The 19,394-nt window shown below is 38.6% G+C and overlaps 1 protein-coding gene across 3 annotated transcripts in view; it reads right to left on the minus strand.

Annotated features, from left to right (window-relative positions):
- Window positions 1-19,394, minus strand: part of SLC2A13 (solute carrier family 2 member 13) — a 156,716-nt gene that overhangs the window by 125,737 nt on the left and 11,585 nt on the right. For all 3 annotated transcript variants that reach the window (XM_054057053.1, XM_054057051.1, XM_054057052.1), the window contains exon 2: window positions 2,531-2,690. In XM_054057053.1, the coding sequence (XP_053913028.1) occupies window positions 2,531-2,690 (160 nt within the window). The remainder of the gene's footprint in view (window positions 1-2,530; window positions 2,691-19,394) is intronic.

Consider the following 19,394-nt stretch of genomic DNA (forward strand, 5'->3'; position numbering starts at 1 on the left):
ACCAGGAATAGCAATGGACCACTAGGACGGTCGCGCAACAGGAGTGCAGGCCATAAAAGAAGAGGCTGAGAGAACTGGGTTTGTGCTGCCCAGAAAAGAGATGATCAGGAGATCTTACTGCATCTTTCACAACTGAAAAGAAGCTCAAAGAGAAGATGAAGACAGACTCTTCTCAGATGTAGACCGTGAAAGGAGAAGAGTCAATAGTCACAAGATGCAACATGGAAAACTCAGATCAAAGAGAAAGGAAAATAATTCTTCATAGTAAGAGTGACTGAACATCTGAACAAGTTCTCTTGAGAATGGAAATGCCCATAGTTGGAGGTTTTAAAAAAATCAGCTTCTCACACTGCTCAGATCAAACACCCAACCTCCTAGTGTCACTCAGTCCACAGGTTCTACACTTTACTTTTTTCAGTTCAGATTGGTATAACTTAGGCCTTTTAACCTGAGCAGGTTTTTTCTAGTTCCAAACAGAACAATAAGTTACACCAGTGTAGAAGTTCTCAGAATAATTGTGCAGCATCTCAGTGGGTGGGGGGTCTCAATCCTATTAAAGGAACAGTGGCATACCAAAATATCAGTGTTTTATAAAAAGATGGTTCTAGTTTTGACAATGATGATTGTACTCCATCTAATTCCACTTTACCTAATATATTTACAAAAGACCATATCAAAAGATGGTAACTTTTATGTGTATAAAACTGGAATGATCTTTTTCACTTAAATAATCATTTACATATAAGTGTATTTGTCAATCCTATGTCACTGCTTGCTTTGGAAACCGATGCAACATATACCACAAAGCTAGATCTTTGATCTTTTCCAAAGAAGCCTGCAAGTCTGCGTACAACTACCTGAAAGGAGGCTGTAGAGAGGTGGGTGCTGGTCTCTTCTCCTAAGTGATAGGACAACGGAGAATGGCCTCAAGCTGCGCCAGGGGAGGTTCAGATTGGACATTAGGAAAATAATTTTCAGCAAAAGGGTCATCAAACACTGGAACAGGCTGCCCCGGGAGGTGGTTGAGTCACCATCCCTAGAGGTATTTAAAAGACGGGTAGATGAGGTACTTAAGGATATGGTTTAGTGGCAGATAAGTATGGTTGGACTCGATGATCTCAGAGGTCTTTTCCAACCTAGTGATTTCATGATTCTATGATTTTGAGCTACAAAAATTCAAGCTAGGAATACCTTAGTTTATCTGAACAATTAAACAAAGAACACAACTCAAGTAAGATCTATACTTATCAGATACTTAGTTTGTATTTTTCTTCCAATAGGTTAATATTTACTGACTATTTGCACAGACTGCAAACACATCCTCACCTCCTCTATGTCAGCCCAATAACAGGAGAGAAAAACAAAAAAACCAAACAAACAAAAAAACACCCACCAAACCAAAAAAAACCCACAAAAACCCAAAAATCAAAACCAAAACAGATTCACATCCACAGAAGCTCCCTCCAGCTGTAATCCCTAATCACTGAGGTAACCTGAAAAATCTGCCTAAATGGAGACTGCACATGCCTCTAACATTAATAGTGATTCTGTACAGATTCTGTCTGAACAGCTGCCTTTCTAAATAACTGTCTTTACTTGTCCATTCCTGTCACTCAGCCCCAATGACAGCGAGCCATTGCATTAGCAAATTATTTACGCTAAAATTTAATTTAAAATGATAAAGCAAATATCAAATAATTGCCATCAAGAATCAAACATTTCAGTTTGCATTTTAGCTAGAAATGCATTACTGCATGCCATTAACTTTTCTCAAAACTAGGCATATTTCATTAGCTGCAGAAAGGGATTAGCAATCCTATAAAACTAGGTTTTTCTTTCAGTGAAGACTGTTTCTCCATTTTCCATAAGTGGACAAATAGCCTGCCAGAGAATGCAGCTGCATTACAATGCAAAGCTCATCAAAAGCTTCTCATAAAAATGCAAAATGTTATTTTCATTTGAGCTTTAGTAACTGATGCATTTTCAAACTGCATCAAGCAGAGCTAAAATGTGAAATTAAATTAAATTTTAATTTAAAAAAAAATCAGCACGAAGTCACTTTTAACTAAACTTTTAACTATAAAGTTGCACTACAACATCCTTCACTTTAATTCTGATTGGACTACTAGTGCTTAAATTAAGACTATTCCAAGCACACCTCTATTTTCTGCATTCAGCATCATACTTACTGGAAAATTGCCTTTTGAAAAATCAGCAGGTAATTATTTAAAATGCAAAAAGAAAGCTACTTTCATAAACATCATCACAATCGTTCAAGCTTCTTTGTGCATATTTATTGCTTATCCATTTTAAAGTTTAGTAAAGTAAAAAAAACTAAGCATACTGTGAATATGAAACCTAAGCAAAACCAGTATGAATATCCTTTAGCAAGAGTTAATTACTTAAGTTCCATTTCAGTATAGTTTTACCACTTTATACATAAACTTTATTTTACCAATGCAAATTACCATAGCTGTCCACCAAATCATGACCATGCCAGTTTTGCTTTTAGCAAGGAAGGCTCACAAACCTCCATCCATCCTTTGCGAGGTAGCTGAAGATTCCATCAACGACGCTTGCAAAAAACTGCCCTCCAGTGATGAACAGAGTATTAATGGTGACTAATCTGCCTCTTAAGTGTGGCGGAGCAACTTCTGCGATGTACACTGGCACAGTCATAGATGCTACACCTACAAGAATAAATTAAATTACATTTATAAAACCAAAAGAGATATTGTCTCCTTTTTTTTGTCATAAATTATTATACCGTTAAAATGGAACAGGCTGGAAGAATTTTACTTCCAAGTTCCAAAAGATGAAAAGAAAGTACACCTCATAAACTCTGGAACACTCAGAGCAAACGCTTACACATACTGATTGTGAGTGGCTCTACTGCAAGTTCAAGGCTTGATGCAATGATACAAGGAATAACTCACTCTAATTCTCTCCACAGGTATACTAAGACTAAATGAAAAGCATAAATAAATTCATAGTTTTGAAACAATGAGATGCTATGATCCAAGTAAGCCTACAGAAGCCAAAGTGACAAACCAAAGATGTCAGGTGTTCATAGCTCTGAGTTTAAACACAACTATGGCACAGTTTCCACCTCCAAAAAAAAGCAAGGCCAAGCATAATCATTATTATTATTACTACTACTATTGTTATTACTATTATGTAATTTCATTATTGTTATACAGAATGAGTTGTTTCTTGACGTTCTTGATTGTTTCTTAAGTTTGTTTAAAAGTATTCCACATGCACTGTTAAATTCTAGCACCAGAAGGAAGCAAGGACTGAAGATAAAGCATGGGTGCCTTTTATTCTGTCTTAACACTGGCAGTATTTCCTATGAATTATGCGGTGGTTCTAAATGAGCCACTTGTGCAAAAGACAGAATTGCCCATGTGGAACACACACACATACACATATCACAAAGTTCAACGCTGCATAAAGAACAGAGCTAGGTACAGGACGTGCTTCAATGGTCCAAACCCACTAACAAATTTGTGCTCTCATTTAAAGGAAACTCGTATCCCTATTTCCTAAAAAGGGCCAACAGTGACAACCGGCAGCAATATATTTTTTTTTTTTCAGTTAAAACTGGGAGTACCTTGGCAGTGCATGCCCAAAACCACATTTTGATCTAAGCCAGCTGAAATATAACATGAGCACAGTCAGCATGGCTGAGCAGCAGCAGCAGAGACAACATATCTTCCAGTCTGGGGTAGCTCCACTACATCCCCACCAACAGACCCACACCAGCATGGACCAGTGCCGCACCTTCACAAGAAACAGGGTGACCTAAAGGCATGCACATATCTCCTGAAGCACAGCTACAGTTCCCAGCTCATGTCACCGCAGAAGGGCTAAGTCATAAAATGGTGAAGGCTTCGGCTGGCGTCCCGCTGCCTGGCTGACTCACCAAACAAAGCATTAAATCACCTTGAGCAACAAGGTTAGCCTAACAGAACCGCTGGGAGCCTCCAAAAGCTTGAAATATAGATTGTTTAATAATAAAATGGCATCAGAAGACCTTTTGTTAAGATAGGTAAACGCTTGCAGAATCCGCTCAGCATGATAATCCAGTTCCTGACAGAGCCACCCAGGACGTGCCAATGCCTCCTCCTCCTATTGATTGAACAACCCACACGGAATAAAAAGAACACATAAAAGTGTCAGGAAAAGGGAAAAAAAAAACCAAGCCACATTAAAAATTTATTTAGCCATTTTTCAAAGCCAACACGAATGTACCATGGAAAAGGCATTCAAATAGCCTTTCATGTGTCTGACAGAGAAGCAAATACAGTCCACATTAAGGATATTTCACTCACATCTTTCACATCAGTGAATTTCACATCAGTGAAAATCTAATTACAATTAGAGCAATGTAGATAGCACGCATATAAGGCAAAAGCCTTTATGGGAAAGTACTGGAGCATGTCTGCTTTCTGGAAACATGAGCCACTGAGGACCTGCGCGAGCCAGCAGCTTGCACTGGGCAGAGGAAAGAGCCCTACAGCTGCAGATGCCCTACAGCTGCAGACGCCCTGCTCTGGGGCATCTGGGCTGTCCCACTCCCAGGCTTCCCCTGTGCCTCGGGCACGTCACATGCTCATTCTCTGCTTGTGCTCATTCCTCCACTTCCACCTTCGCAGTGCCAGGACTGGCCTGGCAGGACGCCCAGCTCTGCAGGGCTGGGCCCAAAGCCCGATATCACAGTCTCTGCCTGTGATGGGCAGCAGAGGCTTAGGAAAGGCTCAGCAGCAAAATGAGCATCAAGTAATTCCTCTGCTACACCCTAAACAAGCTTCTGATAATCATCAGATTTTGGAATTCATGACTCGATGGACCAGATGCTTCTTATCTCTAGAAGGTTTTTTTAAGGGCATTCATTCTTTGCCCTCTGCTACTCTATTTAGACCACTCATCACTGAAAAGCCATGGTAACTCAAAGGTTGGGAAGATTTTTTTTTTTAAAAAAAAAAAAGAAAAGAAAGAAAAGTCTGCTCAGCGGTGGCTATTGTATCATTTGGCCCATAAACATCTTTCCTGCTGTTTGCAAGAGTAACATGAAAATGAGAAAAGGTGAATGAATGCTGAATAGCAAGAACAAAATGACAGACCAACCCCTGCCACGCAGAGCTGCCAGGTATAGAAACAGAACAGGGTGTTGCAATAAATACAGGGAAGAAAAATACAGTTAGGTTTTCTTTGTGTCTCCTGAAAGACAGAAGAACTGACCTTACATCTCTGTCTTAGAAGCTACTGAAAGTCAGTCCCCAGAACCCATCCTCCCCCATGCCCTGCAACACTGATACCATTAAAAGCTTTAGAAAAATAATACATAGTTCGAACAAGGATATCTTAGAAACAGATAATCATGTAGTCAAGCTAATTTGAGAGGGAAATATGGCAGCATCTGTACATGGATTTTACTGGAAAACAGTCCAAAATATGTGCACAACCAAAACCAACACAAGTTCTGTGAAAAAGCTACTTTCCCCTTCCCCATTCAGCTCTTGATGAAGGTTGATTTTACACAAGATCTGCAGAGAAATCTTGTTCAAAACATGCCAGCCCAATTCGTTTCTCAGGCACACAAAAAGCAGAGCCATGCTGCTGATGAGACCAACAGCAAGCGCTAATGTTCAGTGCCCACCATCAGTCCTGGGACATCACTAGAACCTTGGCTGGCCCTGCTAGGGCAACACTTGCCATTTACAGGTGGAAACTAAAGCCTGCTGCTGTAACATAAATGTAGCAAGAAGGTTAAAAAGTGTTTGTGAAGTGTCACAACAGCACGAGTTTTACTGTTTCTGCTGCATTCTTGCCACAAAGTTAATCACTACACAATTAGCAGAGGCAGGGGAAGCTTGTCCATGTCAGCAGTCCCCGCACCAGCTAGCCAGTGGTACCAGCTGTTCAGCTGCAATCAATACTACAAAATAGTTGAAGGTATTTATCATCAAATGTGCAATCAACAGCACTTGATTTATTAGGAAAACTTAAGGAGTATTAGTTCAAAATCACACAGACCTGTTTAGATTGACAACATTCAGAGATCATCCACTTCAGCCCCTGTTTAAGCAGGGACAACTAGAGCAGGCTGCCCAGGGCCATGCTCAGTTAGGTCTTGACCATCTCCACAGGTGTATCCCCAATCAAAACGGTTCTGTGATTCTGACTTCCATGGCAACTTTCTCACCCTGAGACTTTTCACAATGTTGCTGTCAAAATCAGCTTTTTTGGCTTTGTAGTCAGACCTTAATTCCTTTACTAGGCTGCCAAGAACCTATAGGTTCAAAATATCTAAATGAAAACCTCGGTTCAGAAGGTAGATTTATGTTCTATATTTCCAGTTAGCATTTAGATATCAAAACATATGCTTTGCTACTCTGAGCCTGAAGCAGCGTGGCAGGAGGCTTCAGGAAATGGGAGGAGGCAATCAGGAACGCTGTCCCGGTTTGTCTGGCTGCCATCCAGCAAGCTTTCACACAGAAAAGCAAAGTTCCTTCTAAAAAAAAAAAATAAAAAATCACCAGAGGTAAAAAGGATATTCTGGAACAGATCAAATAAAGGGGAAAAAAATCCATACTGCTTTAAGGAAATAACGTTTTAGATTCTATAAAGTTATTTACATTACAGATTTACTTCCAATTGCCTGAGAACACATCAACGTTCTTCAGACTTTTCTTCTCTATTTCAATTTAAGACACACTAGAACATAGGAAAGCAAGTTCTTGTGAAAAGGCACAGTCAGAATCAAGTCATTAAATGTTAATCAACTATAAAAATCATCAAAATACATAATCAGTGTTATGACCTTATTTTAATAGGTATTAGAGAAATATGAAAACTAAGAACAGCTTTCCTTGCAAAATAAATATGGCTGCAATGTAATCTTTTCTTAATCTTTCATATAAGAATGCTTTCATTTACACTTAGATGACATATTAGAATATGTTCTCACTGTTAAACTGTGAGAACACCAAATAACAGATTCTTGCTGCAGGCAAGTATATTACTACCTAACTAATAAAGCTGATAAGTGACAAGATGTGAGGAAAAGAAAAAGAGAACAATTAACTGGAAAGCTGTCAGAGAGTTTAAATGCCATGAAACCTGAGAAGAGAGAGCAGGCAAGCCCAATCTTTATCTACTTGAGTAACCAAGGCACTAACCTTCTGCCCTCATTAAAGAACACAGTTTTACATAGTTTTCAGAAAAAAATGTAATAGAAGGTCCCTTAAATTTAGACCACAAGATGCATCTCATTATTGGATGGGAAGCATTAGATCACATAATGGTTTTAAGTCATATTAGTATTTTTTCACTTCCAAGATCAAGTCAGAGACTATTTATTAGAGCTGCTTCTATAACCTGCAGACTTACCACTGGAAAACAGTGACCTGACAGTGCACAACTCAATTTTAAGATAATCAATAGAAAGCAAGTGTGAAAACGGATCTTAGAATCACATCACAATCCAGAAAGGTATTTTCAGTATGGATACATAAGAGTTATAAAGAATTCACTAGGAAGTTGAGGAATTAAGTAAACAAACCGGCTGACTAAGATAAAGAGGCCATGAATGAGAACTCCTATGATAAGTATGAGAATTAAAAATATATTTTAAGAAATTCAATTAAAGTAGGAAAAAAAAAGGACTATAGAAGGAATCTAAGTTCTTGGGAATAAATACTAGGGAAAAGGAATAATTTTCAAGATGTTTTTGCAAGATCAGATGGATATAAACATATGCTCTAAAGGCCAAGACTTCCCTATTGCTCCAGTTGAGCGTCTAGCAGACATGTGGGAAGGTGCATCATAAAAACAGATGAACAACAAATGGCAGAGACAGGATATTGAACGAGAGGCACTTTTACTCCTAGCGTAATAAAAAAAACCTCTGAAGTAGTAGGGATCTGGGAGTCGGTCATTTTTCTGGTTTCAAACAATAAGTGTCAGAAGCAGAAAAAACATTGGGAAGGATTCCTGACAATATTTTTGACAATTTTTAGATTACTCCCCAAAAGGTTCATAAATACAAGAGAGAGGTGACAAGAAGAGAGTAACTTAAAAAAAAAAAACCAAAACAACAAAACAACCAACCCTAAGGCAACCTAATGAGCCTTTCAAGCTTAGGAATAAAGAGGACTGATGGTTAACTACAAGCGCTATGGCAGCACGTGTGTGTGTCTTATTGCATCATGGTTCTGTTCTTCCTTCCCTTCAGCTCACACTGACCCTTTGTGTCAACACCAGGTAAACCATAGATAATAAACAACTAAAAGGATACCCACTTGCCCTTTAAGGGATTTGTACCAGTCAGCTCCCTTAAACAGCTCCCAATGAGATCAGAAGCGTGTACTGGCCCATAGGCAGCACTATGTTGATAATGGAGACTGGCCTGAATTGCCATGAGACTCCAGATGGTTAAACTGGAAACTAAAATCAAGATGTAAGATAATAACAAAATAAAATAAATAAATAGCATCCCCGATCCTATTTCGGAGTATAGCAACTGAGCCATTAATCTCTACTAACAACAAAGAACAGTCACAGATCCTGGCAGGAATTTGTATTGTTAGGATTTAAATGAACAGGCAGAGACAGGAGTCACTAAAACATTTCTTTTAAAGGGAATACTCATGGGAACAAGGCGTTCTTCAATAACATGAAAAAAGCTGTACTGAGATACTTAACCAAAGTAACAGTTTTGGTTCTTCATCTATCTTAGAATGAACTTCTAAGAGCAAACTTTCATTATAATGTTAAAAATGCAACCAACTTTAGAGTTCACTTCATTAAGAAGCTGCCCATAGTGGTTTGTACTACTTGTAAGGATTCCAAGCAGCTTTAGCAAGTGATTCCACAGATGGAGGATTTGTGGAGGCAATCTCATGACACAGCAAGTGTATGGCAAACAGTTAGGAATTAAATATTAATAAACAGCTTAATATAGGTTGTTATGCTATGAGAAAGTTTGAATATGAATTTAAGGTTTGGTTCTTGTTTGCTTGGGTTTAATGAAACAGTAAATTCCAAAGGGGCAGGGGGAAACTCGCCAAGTTACAGCTGAACAATAGGCTAATGTTTTCTTCCAGCAACTTCGCAGGAAATCTGATGAACTTCTTACATCTTGGATATTAGACATGCAATTCAAATTCAGTGCCTTGAAACACTATTGATCCAGAAGTACAACAGCCTACACAGACAAAGGAATTTTCATCAAGTATTTTCTTTCAGTTGTGTTCCCACAAATTATACTCAAAGGTTTTTACTTTTTCTGACAAGAATGGCATTCTTGCCAAATGATAATTTTAGAACATTGCTGTCATCTGAGTAGTAATACTCAAGAGGATAAGGGCAAGACATTGGTTAACTTTCTGAAAGAAGTGACAAGTTCCACAATAATTATATATTTTTTACTGCCAATCTAAAGAAGAACTCATTTAAATAGTTCGTGGAGAGAAGAAAGTCTATCATTGATAAAATGGATGCATTTTTCACTGCAAAAGTTATTTCTTTTAAAAGACCATTAGCTTTAACAACTCACATACAGCAGCTGCATCAACAATCAGCCACCTCTATTTTACAGACAACTCCACAAAGTATTTTAATTGTATGTCTCAATCAAAAAAAAAAAAAAAAGCCTTTTCATAGTCTTGTAGAGTCTTTTTCTGTTACAGTGAACACTTCAGTTTTCAGTAATGAGTCAACCTGAGGGGATATAGAGTGCCTCATTAAAAATGCTAATAGGAAGTACTTGAGAAAGCAGTACATTGGAACCCTGCTCTAGTACACCAACTGCTTCCCTGGTAGATAAAGCTAAAATCTTCATGGAAACTGGCTATATTTGAGCATGAACATCAAGTGAAAGCTCAAGTCCCTTCTAATATCTAGCGTTTCCACTCACTGCATGTTCCTAGTAAAGGCATTATTAGCTGTTTATAACTGGCTACTGAAAGTTATTTCAAGGATGACTTGCAGCAGACTTTCCCATTGCTGTATCTCCCCTACATCAGATTAGTAAAGTCCATTTCTTAACAGTGGCAGAACTGCACTCGGCTACAGGAGAGCTCTGAAATACCTGAGAACAGCGGGACAAGTCACTACCACTAAATCTAGGTTGTTTTGTGAGAACACAAATCACAGTAACAAGCAGATGTAGGTGCATTTCCTCTAAACTGGGGGTCCAACATCAGTAGACTTTAATGAAGTCTTGTATTTTATTTAAACACTAATTTATTAACTCAGAAAGAGCTGGTTTGTCACCATTAAAGAACCTGTAATGTTGAACATCTAATATATTAAGTAATTGCAGATCTCTATATCCCCATCTAGCCACTAGCCCAATATAAAGTGACTAATACCATAATTAGTGCCAAAAACCTATGTTACTATGTGGCATACAAGTATGAAGGAGTCCAAGGCCGAGAGCACTCTGAAGAAAAATAAATTAAGCTCCTTGATAGTTAATATTGATTTAAATGTATAGAACAACCACATCTTAATTAGCCTGGATGAATAATTCCTTCTATGGAACACAAGAGAGATTTTTCACTGTTTTTTGTATCAGTAACGATCAAAATCACAAAATTCTTCTTTGCTTAAATAAATAAATGAATAAAATCTCAAATTGTATCCACAAGAAACAACCACAACTGTCGTACTGCAAATGCAAAGACTCCAAAAGATCACATTATTCTTTGTGAACTGCGTTACAAGAACAATTACAAGCTTGAAACCCTCCCTTGATTAAAAGATACAGCTACAAACCCAACTCAAATTAAGATGCCAACAGAGCAGAATTCCTGTATAATGAAAGTATCGAGACCTCTCTGTGACACCTTCATGGCAGTAACTTGCAAGAAGAGCATAAGGAAACTACACGCCATAGTAAAGAGACAGAACATTCAACAAACTGAGCAATCAAGAAGGGACTATTTATCACAGTACATATTTTACTACACTGAAATCCTGCAAGCCAGGGAATTTTTTTAATCTGGAAACTGGGTGGTTATGGAATGGGAAAAAGTAAGCAAGCCATAAACCTTGAGGCAAGATAGACAAGAATCTACTGTGTACAGGCTAGAGTATGAAAGTTTATTGTAATAAAACCTCATTTATTCAGTTTATTAAAACAAAACTTAGTCTAAGAAAAACTTGAAAACATACAAAAAATTCACAAGAATCCTTAATAACACATATGTAGTAAATTAAAAAATATTACCCACAGTCAGAAAACTCCAAGTATTCTGTTCTACCAAATACCATCCCAGTGTAGAGGGGGATACAAAATATGCCACAATCTGTGGACACCAACACAGTAGGAGAAAAGTGGGAAAAAAATACTTCTTCTCTGGAATAAATGTCAAACAGTAGGAATGGAAAGAGAATTTCACATGAAAGAAACCAGAACTGAGGAAGTTCTAAGGTCAAATAAAAGTAACTATTTATAAAGTGTTAGAAACACTTTAACTGCAGAGCCCTATTCAGCCTCGGCCTCAACATCAGTACTATACATAGAAGAGCTAATTTTAAGAACGGAATTCTTAAAACAAATCATTCTTTCTCTTCAAAGTTATTTTAAGATTATTCAGGGTAACAGTAATCCAAAAACATGTAAAGAGAAAATTTAAGTGAAAAAGTCAGGAGGAGAAAGTGGGATTTAATCAACCAGAGACAAAAAAATAAAGCTAAACATCTAGAAAATTTGAAGCAAAGATCTTCACAACTGTACAAATCATAAGAGCATGCTTAGAACTACAGATGTCAGATCACAGTTTACATTCCCAGCAACACAGAATTAATTTCCCATATTCAGCCTTTACAGCCAGCATACATTCCTTCTAACCCAGGTTGTCAAATACCCAGTAAAACCATACCCACCCAGCTGCCCCAGCTCCTGGGTATCCTACTGAGGGACCTCTGTCTCACGGCGTGCCATAATGGGAACCTGTGCTTGCAGTTCATGGCTGTAGATGCCATTCCAGAAAGCTGGCATGTTTAAAACAAGCTACTCCCTTCATGCCACCCAAACCTATCCACAAATCTATCTTTAAAAAACTACCAAAAAACAACTGGCAAAAAGTCTTAATTTATTTAGTTTCTGAATTAATTTTGATCAAGCACTATTTGCAAATATTTTGGGAACTTACAAGCTGCGAAACATCTTTCGTTGTGAAAGAGTGAAGCAACATAGATTTTAAACATAGATTAAAATGGTTTTAACTATGCCTCTTTCTCCAAGTTCAATTATGAAAACAGTTAAATCTGTTACATTTTTTGAAAACCTGCTTTAGGTTTCATTGAGCTAGCCACAAGTCCAGCAACTGACTCCAAACATGCAGCTTAAGCTTAAGACAAGCAGAAGAATGTATTTTCTTACCTACTGCTTGCCATTAATTAAAAAAAAAAAACAAAAAACAACCTCATCTAGAATGATTAATCTCATTGCAAAACTGGTATTTTAGACGAAAACTATAGAGTTACATTGCATATGTTCATTTGCTATTCTGGAAAGCCATTCACCAAAATGCTGTCTGTCTAGTTTACATTCCTAGTAATTTTGTGCTTGCAATGGGCAAATACATTGCGACCATCAATGCAGAAAACTATTTTGATATGAATTACTACATTTATTTACCCACCTCTGCAAGACACAGCATGATTTGTAGGAAGACAAATACCAGTTATATGGTTTTATGACTACTGCTCCAAAAAAAAAAATCAAAAGCCCTGTAAGGTTTTTACAGCCTAAGGCCTGATTTTAAAAAATGGGTTTCAACCATATTATTATAAAGCAGTAACAGTCATGGCAGCAATATACTTAAAACTATTTTCTAATGAAAATATACAAGTCAAAGTGTCTACACAGTTTCCTTCAATGTCAGAGGTTTTATACACAAACAAGACTGTGTTTACACATCAAGACACAAAGGACACTGTGTCTACAAGCACAAGTGATCCATGTAGACACAATGGAACAGGTTTTGACCACATGGGAAAATAAATGGTATTGAAAGTTGGCAGTGGTGAAGCAAATCACTATACTACTTCTTGCTCAAGATAGCTTCCATGGAACATGCATTTTGCATGCTAGAAAGAGTAAGGGTGTTCCCAGGCACAGGGATTAAGTCAACACCTTGAGTCTACAGTCCAAGCGCTGCAGATTTCATTGCCTTATGAGAAGCAGCACAGATTAAATGTCTAGCTTTCACACAACTTCTCACCACGGTCTGGAGTTCCCCCACTACAATTTCAGTAACCGCTGCTTGGCATCAGCAAAATGCCGCTGTAACAGGAGTACCTCCTATGGAGAAATCCCAGGTAAGGATCTCTGAAGTAAAGTGGTTAAGTCTCAGAAAGGGTTTTGACTACCAGGACAAGGATCTTGCATGAGACTGCCCTGAGCAGAGGACAAACCAGGTTTACTGCTGGAAATGACTTGCCATAGTCTAGGTCAGCAGTCACAACTGCAGGATTCACAGTGTAATGCTCAAGGTGTCAAAGGATACAAGTGTACTTCAATCTATTTTGGTTTGTATTTACTTCCATCAGTTACTTATATCGACAAAAACGAGATGGTACAAGTGGAAAGTGAGGCTGCTGCATTTGTGGAAAAAACCCAAGACAGTATCTGTCAAGCGCTGAAAATAAAAAAGGAACAGATCAACTTCTCCATTACTTATATCTAAGGCACAAAGAGCTGAGGAGAGCCTCAGCAAACCATGAGTGGGTAGATGCTGCAGGAGGAAAGTACTCCTAAATTGTATCAGACAAATGGACTGCCAAAGCACTTCCTAAAAACAAGGCTGCAAGTTTCAAGTCCTCAGGGGAGAGACTGGTAGAGGACAGAAGATCCAGAAAAAAACCTGGGAGACACTGTTCTGTCTTTCACCTTTCAACAACTTGCAGTCCCCTCAGTGCACTGTAAGGGAGATGCAGTTCTCCTGACAGGGTTGCTTTACTCCAACTTTTACTCTGCAGACCTCTATTAATAACAGTGCTCAGAGCAAACGGATGTGTTCACAGGAGCACAGCTTCAGAGGTGCCCCCACAGAGCACCTCAGTCCTGCCCTGATTTTGTTCTCTGGGCATGTTAATACAGGATTCAGGAAGGGCTGTAGGTAAGCCTGCAGGGAAATCTGGGCAAATGCTGTGACCCTTTCAATAAGTCTCATTAACTGATATAAGACCTTGGTAACCCTGGACAAACTAAAGATTAAAAGAAAATAAAGATGGATATCTAAAACGTCCTCCTGTAACTCGGAGCACTGCTCTCATCCAGCTGTCTGCTGTGCTGCCCCTATCCAACAAGAGAATAGTGAAAACAAGAGATTTTAAGAAGAATTAGGATTTGGCATTTAAAATGCAATATCTGACAGTTCCATTCTAATTAACATAGCTGCAGCAAATATCCTTGTTAAGATCTTCTCTTCCTTGTGACTTGCACTGCACAAGTTGCAATAAATCACTGTAAGTCATCAGGTGACTCACAGGGCAGTGAAATATTCTGCTGTTTCAGTTTGCTGTCTCCCAGCCTCTAAGTGCCTCAGCTTTTTTGTACTCTGAGGCACAGCTTCTATGGAGAGCCTTCTCTTCATTGTATTTAATTCTTTCATACCTGCTCCCTCTAAGAGGCGGATTCTGTCCTTAAAACTGAAAGGTTTACCATTAAAAATGAAGCTACATTCTCTTTTGAAGTGACAAGATGTTCTCATGTCAGGTTCAAGTTTTAAGTGAAAAAAACCATCCACAAGCTACCACCAAGAAAACAACTAAACTAAAGATCTCTCCAAAACACAAACTTTGCAAGTTCTGTGCTTACAGCATTGGTCTACTTTCACAGAGAAAATGTATAAAGCAATTTTCATATTTGGGGAATAACTGAAAAAACTAACACTAGAGCAGGGAGGGAGTTCTGAATCCTCACAGCACTCTTTCCAAAGAAAACCTAAAAAGTAATTATTGTCGCCCATCTTGTTTTTCCCTATAATCTGGTCACATTTCACCTGATCTTTTAATTAAGTTTTCATAAAGCAAGATCTAATTGAAACTTCAATTACAGTAAAACCTAGCTACATATAATTGAATTTTCACTCAAAAGTAAAAAGAATTACTTTTATTTACATTTTAGAAGCATCTCTGGTCTACATCCTCTTCCTTATCTCCCAAAACAAAAGGCAGGAACCGCTGACAATACTGCAGGAGAGTAGCATCAGGAGGCACGATTAATTATCCACTACAGAAGAATCATTAAAGTGAGCACTAACAAAGTAACTGTGAATAGGAAGGAAACCAGCTGTGGTAGCTTCTAATAAAACACAAGGAACCAGCAACAAAGTACGAGACAACTCATAGGTGACTCGATCTCTGAACTACCCACTACCTGTCCAGTTAGTACCATTTGTACTTTTATGAAGTAAGGAAAATAATAAAGCCACTGTATTTTCCCCTAAAAATTTTACAACCCATTGCAAAGTGGTTTATATGTAGATGAGGCTGGGAAGAAGCCTCAATTCTAGCAGAATGCTACTCTTCCTGCCCCCAAAGACGACTTCCTTAATAGCATAGTCCTCTTCCTTAATACTCCTGATCTACCACAGTAATATAACAGCTAGAAAAACTTCCCTCAGACTGTTTTCAGTGCAGTGTGTGCTCTCAGCAACTCAGGTGTCTAAGGCTTGTTATCTTCAGGCGCAGCATGATCCACCTTTCCAATACAGTCAAGTTCACATCCACAGTTATCTCATCCCTCTGCATTTACACCGCTCTTCTTTCTTAGTTGAAAGGACTTTTCAATTGCTACGAAGTATAGATCATTTGAGTAGCGTTTCAATATACCATACAAGAAAACTCAAGCTTAGGTATAAATTATCAAACCCATTTAATAGCAAAGTCCTCTAATGACTCTTGTGCCAACTGCTTGTAAAGAACAGAAAAGGCTCATGGGAGTAATTGAAGAATAAGCAGTGTCAGTGATACAATACGTCAGATTACATTCTGGAAGTTAAGTCCACATTACTCCACTGAGACTGATCTTAAAAAAGCTGCAAGTTGGGCTGATTCTAGGCAACCTTATTTTTCTGTGCAATGAAAACGTGTGACCATTTGTACATATTTATCTATTAACATAGGGTTTGTACTTCTGGCTAAGTATAATTACAAAGCCAAGTGGGAATTATGTAACAGCCATTAATTGTAATTTGTAAAGAATAATTTACCAGCATTTCAGTACGATTTGAACATCAGGCTTCTCTGACTAGTACCATCAACAGTACTGCCAGTCTACAGGCCAAACACAAAGCAACGAGGGAAGGAGAGAGACCTGACCGTAGAGGAAATTATCCGAGAAACTGAAAATAATCAGACTATGAAGTCCATTTACAGAAACTGAAGCACTGAACAGGTTATAGCTGATGGAATTAAAGATTATTATTTGGTTTAGTAACTACAAGAATGCCCTTTGAAAATGCAACCAAACATTGGCACCACCTTACGGAAGGAAAAATGGAGACAAAGCACGACAGACACTTTAAGATCAAGTGGCCAGGAAGTGACAATCCAAGAACTGGTCTTATGTTTACTCAGCAAAAGACATTTGGGGTCTCACAATGTGCAAGTCAGTCTTTCAGCAGTACAACAGACATCTTCTTATTGCAGTATTTAAAGCTATAAAGCCTACTGAGGGGAAAAGGAAAACAACCACATGCATGTATTTAACTTATATTAACATAAGGCATGTTGTAACTCAGCCTTGAGACTAAAAACTGCATGACAAAAAACTTCATGTTATGGCAAGATGAGTTCAAGGCTGTGTCTGACTCTTTGTATCAGCATGTAATAATATTTTTTTTTTTCTTGCAATAGTGTCCTTGCTACTATGGTTTGTACAGCGGACAAGGAAACTGCATAACAGGGAGCCTAAGCTGCTGTTTGCATTAGCAAAATCTACCATCAGTTAGAAAACTGATGGCTACAGATCCTCTAACAGGACAAATTTGCAGAGTACAGAACACAGAGCCACTGTGAAAGTGAAATGCAGCAGACCAGACACTTCTTGGTCTATCATTGCTTCAGGGGTGCACGTATTTTAGTGACTGATAAGGCACGACAAATAGAAATTCAAGCCAACAAACAGACAGAGCAACTGTGAAAAGAAGACATAGTAGACCAAACACTTCTCAGCCTATTATTGCTTTAGGGATACATGCATTTTAGTGCTGATAATGTACAACAAATAGAAATCCAAACAAAAAGAATCATACATTGCTTTTGGACAAGTCAGCCACATTAGAAACGTTTTTGTGCAAGACTGCAGTAGGTACACAGGCAATTTTATGTTTTACTACAACTAACTGAATCATTTGCTCTAAGAAAGAAAGAGCATCGCTGTAAGTAAAATATCACAGAATATTAATATAAGCACTTACAAAGAAATACGATGTGTCATCTTCAAATATCTGCTTAAAAGTCTTTTAAACTTCTCTAACATATCTGCCTAAAGTTGTATTTTTCAGCTGTAGCTCAGTATGACATCCATCTCTTACAGACTTAACTTTACACGAACCTACAAATACCTGATGAACCAATTCACATCTCCTTGAAGTACTGTATTAATTAGTAGTTTATCAAGATCATGAGGTAAAGAAATCAATGTTGCTGTAATGTCAGTAGAATCACACTAGCTTAGAACAGGTGAGAGTGCCGAGTCAGGTCCCTCAAAGTTCTCTCTCTTCCTTATTGCCACAGGACAGATGAAAACTCATTACTCTGTCTGGGTGTTAGACCACAGAAGTCCACGTTATCTAAACCAAGAAACATATATCCCTACTTAATAAAAATTTAATGGAGAAAGAATTGAGCCAAGAACTATACATTCCCACTTGATTAAAAAAAAAAAAAATTAAAGAAGCAGAAAGAATGGCTCTATACCCCAAAGCAATTCTTCATTCCTCCTCCTGTCCTCCAGAGCACACTCTCAATACACTACTGAAAATCTGCACAATTGGTTTATGGTATCCTGTTGAACAGTCACTTTCCACCGTGTTTTTTCTCACCACAAAAATACAAACAACTCCTAATTAAAATATCCACTGCTACAATTTTATTTCTTCCTGCACATGTGCACAAAGTGTTCTCCAGCTGTCTGGATTCCTACTTCCCATCACGACTACCTAGGTCTGGATCAGACACTTCTCATTCACGCGCAGGACAAGTGTGGCAGATGAGTTACTGAGGTTCGAGTAGCACTGCTTTAGCGCTCGAACTTCCAGTTCCCTCATCTTTGCACCAACGCGAGGAGCATGCTTTCTCTATATCCCAGTGCTGATGAAGCTCCCTCACAAGGGAAACGTGGGGATAAGAAGCCATTGCAGCTAGATAGATTGGAAAACTGAATAGTTTAATTGTAATGAAGTGGCCTGTAAGAAGTCCCCATCACACCTCCAGGAAGAAAAGCAGAATTAATACAAAAGCCTGAGACAGTAGGCTAATGGGCAGGCCAGGCTTGCCCTCATCCAACCAGCATGCAGCCACAGGGAGTTATGCTTCAGTAACTCATCGAAACAGTCACATACACAAATCCACCCTCATGGAGGATAGCTACAAGGGTGTATGACCTAGAGCAAAGGCTCTGTTAAAGCCAGCCAGAAATAGGTTCAGATTCTAGGCAAGGAAAACCAGGTAACATGCATACTGTCCCTTTCACCATTACAGGGTCAACTACTGATAATTAACTTCTGAATAGACTAAACAAATACCCTGAACAGGTGGTTCAGCTCCTGCTACAGATACAGCTGGAGCTGCAGAGCAAATGTGCCTACTGGTTTTGAGCTATGAGGAAAAAGCCTCCTCTGCGCTGCTGCATTTTTAAGCTCAGAGCTCTGTTTCCTTCTGCGCAAGGGAGCACTCCACATCTAAGAGGATAATGATTAATCGTCCAGATAGTACTTGGGTGTCAGGCAAAGCAATTAACTTTGAATCAGGGAGAGGCCCTGCCAACCGATACAACAGACAGCTGCTGACTGCAGGGAAGGAAGGTTCACAAGTAAGTGGGGACAGGCAAAAATCAAAGCCAAAACATAAGCTGCCTCTTTTCTTAAAGTCAGCAGACACAAAAGAAAGTAAAACAACAACAGAGCTTGACCTAAAATTTATGCCTTGAAACTATAGCTTTTTCAGAAACACATACACTGTTGAACATGATAACATTCCGTTTACACTCATAAGTAAAACTGCAGGCTGGGGTCAGGAGAAGAGGGGAGCCCCAGATCTGCAGACAGTAAGACGCACAGAGGTAATCACAGAGCGTGAAGACAACCACCGTGTCCTAATCCAAAGTTAGACTTAAAGATAAATAGTACCTTCTTGTCCGGGCTTTC

The sequence above is a fragment of the Cuculus canorus genome, chromosome 1 (assembly GCF_017976375.1).
Source record: "Cuculus canorus isolate bCucCan1 chromosome 1, bCucCan1.pri, whole genome shotgun sequence".
NCBI lineage: Eukaryota > Metazoa > Chordata > Aves > Cuculiformes > Cuculidae > Cuculus > Cuculus canorus.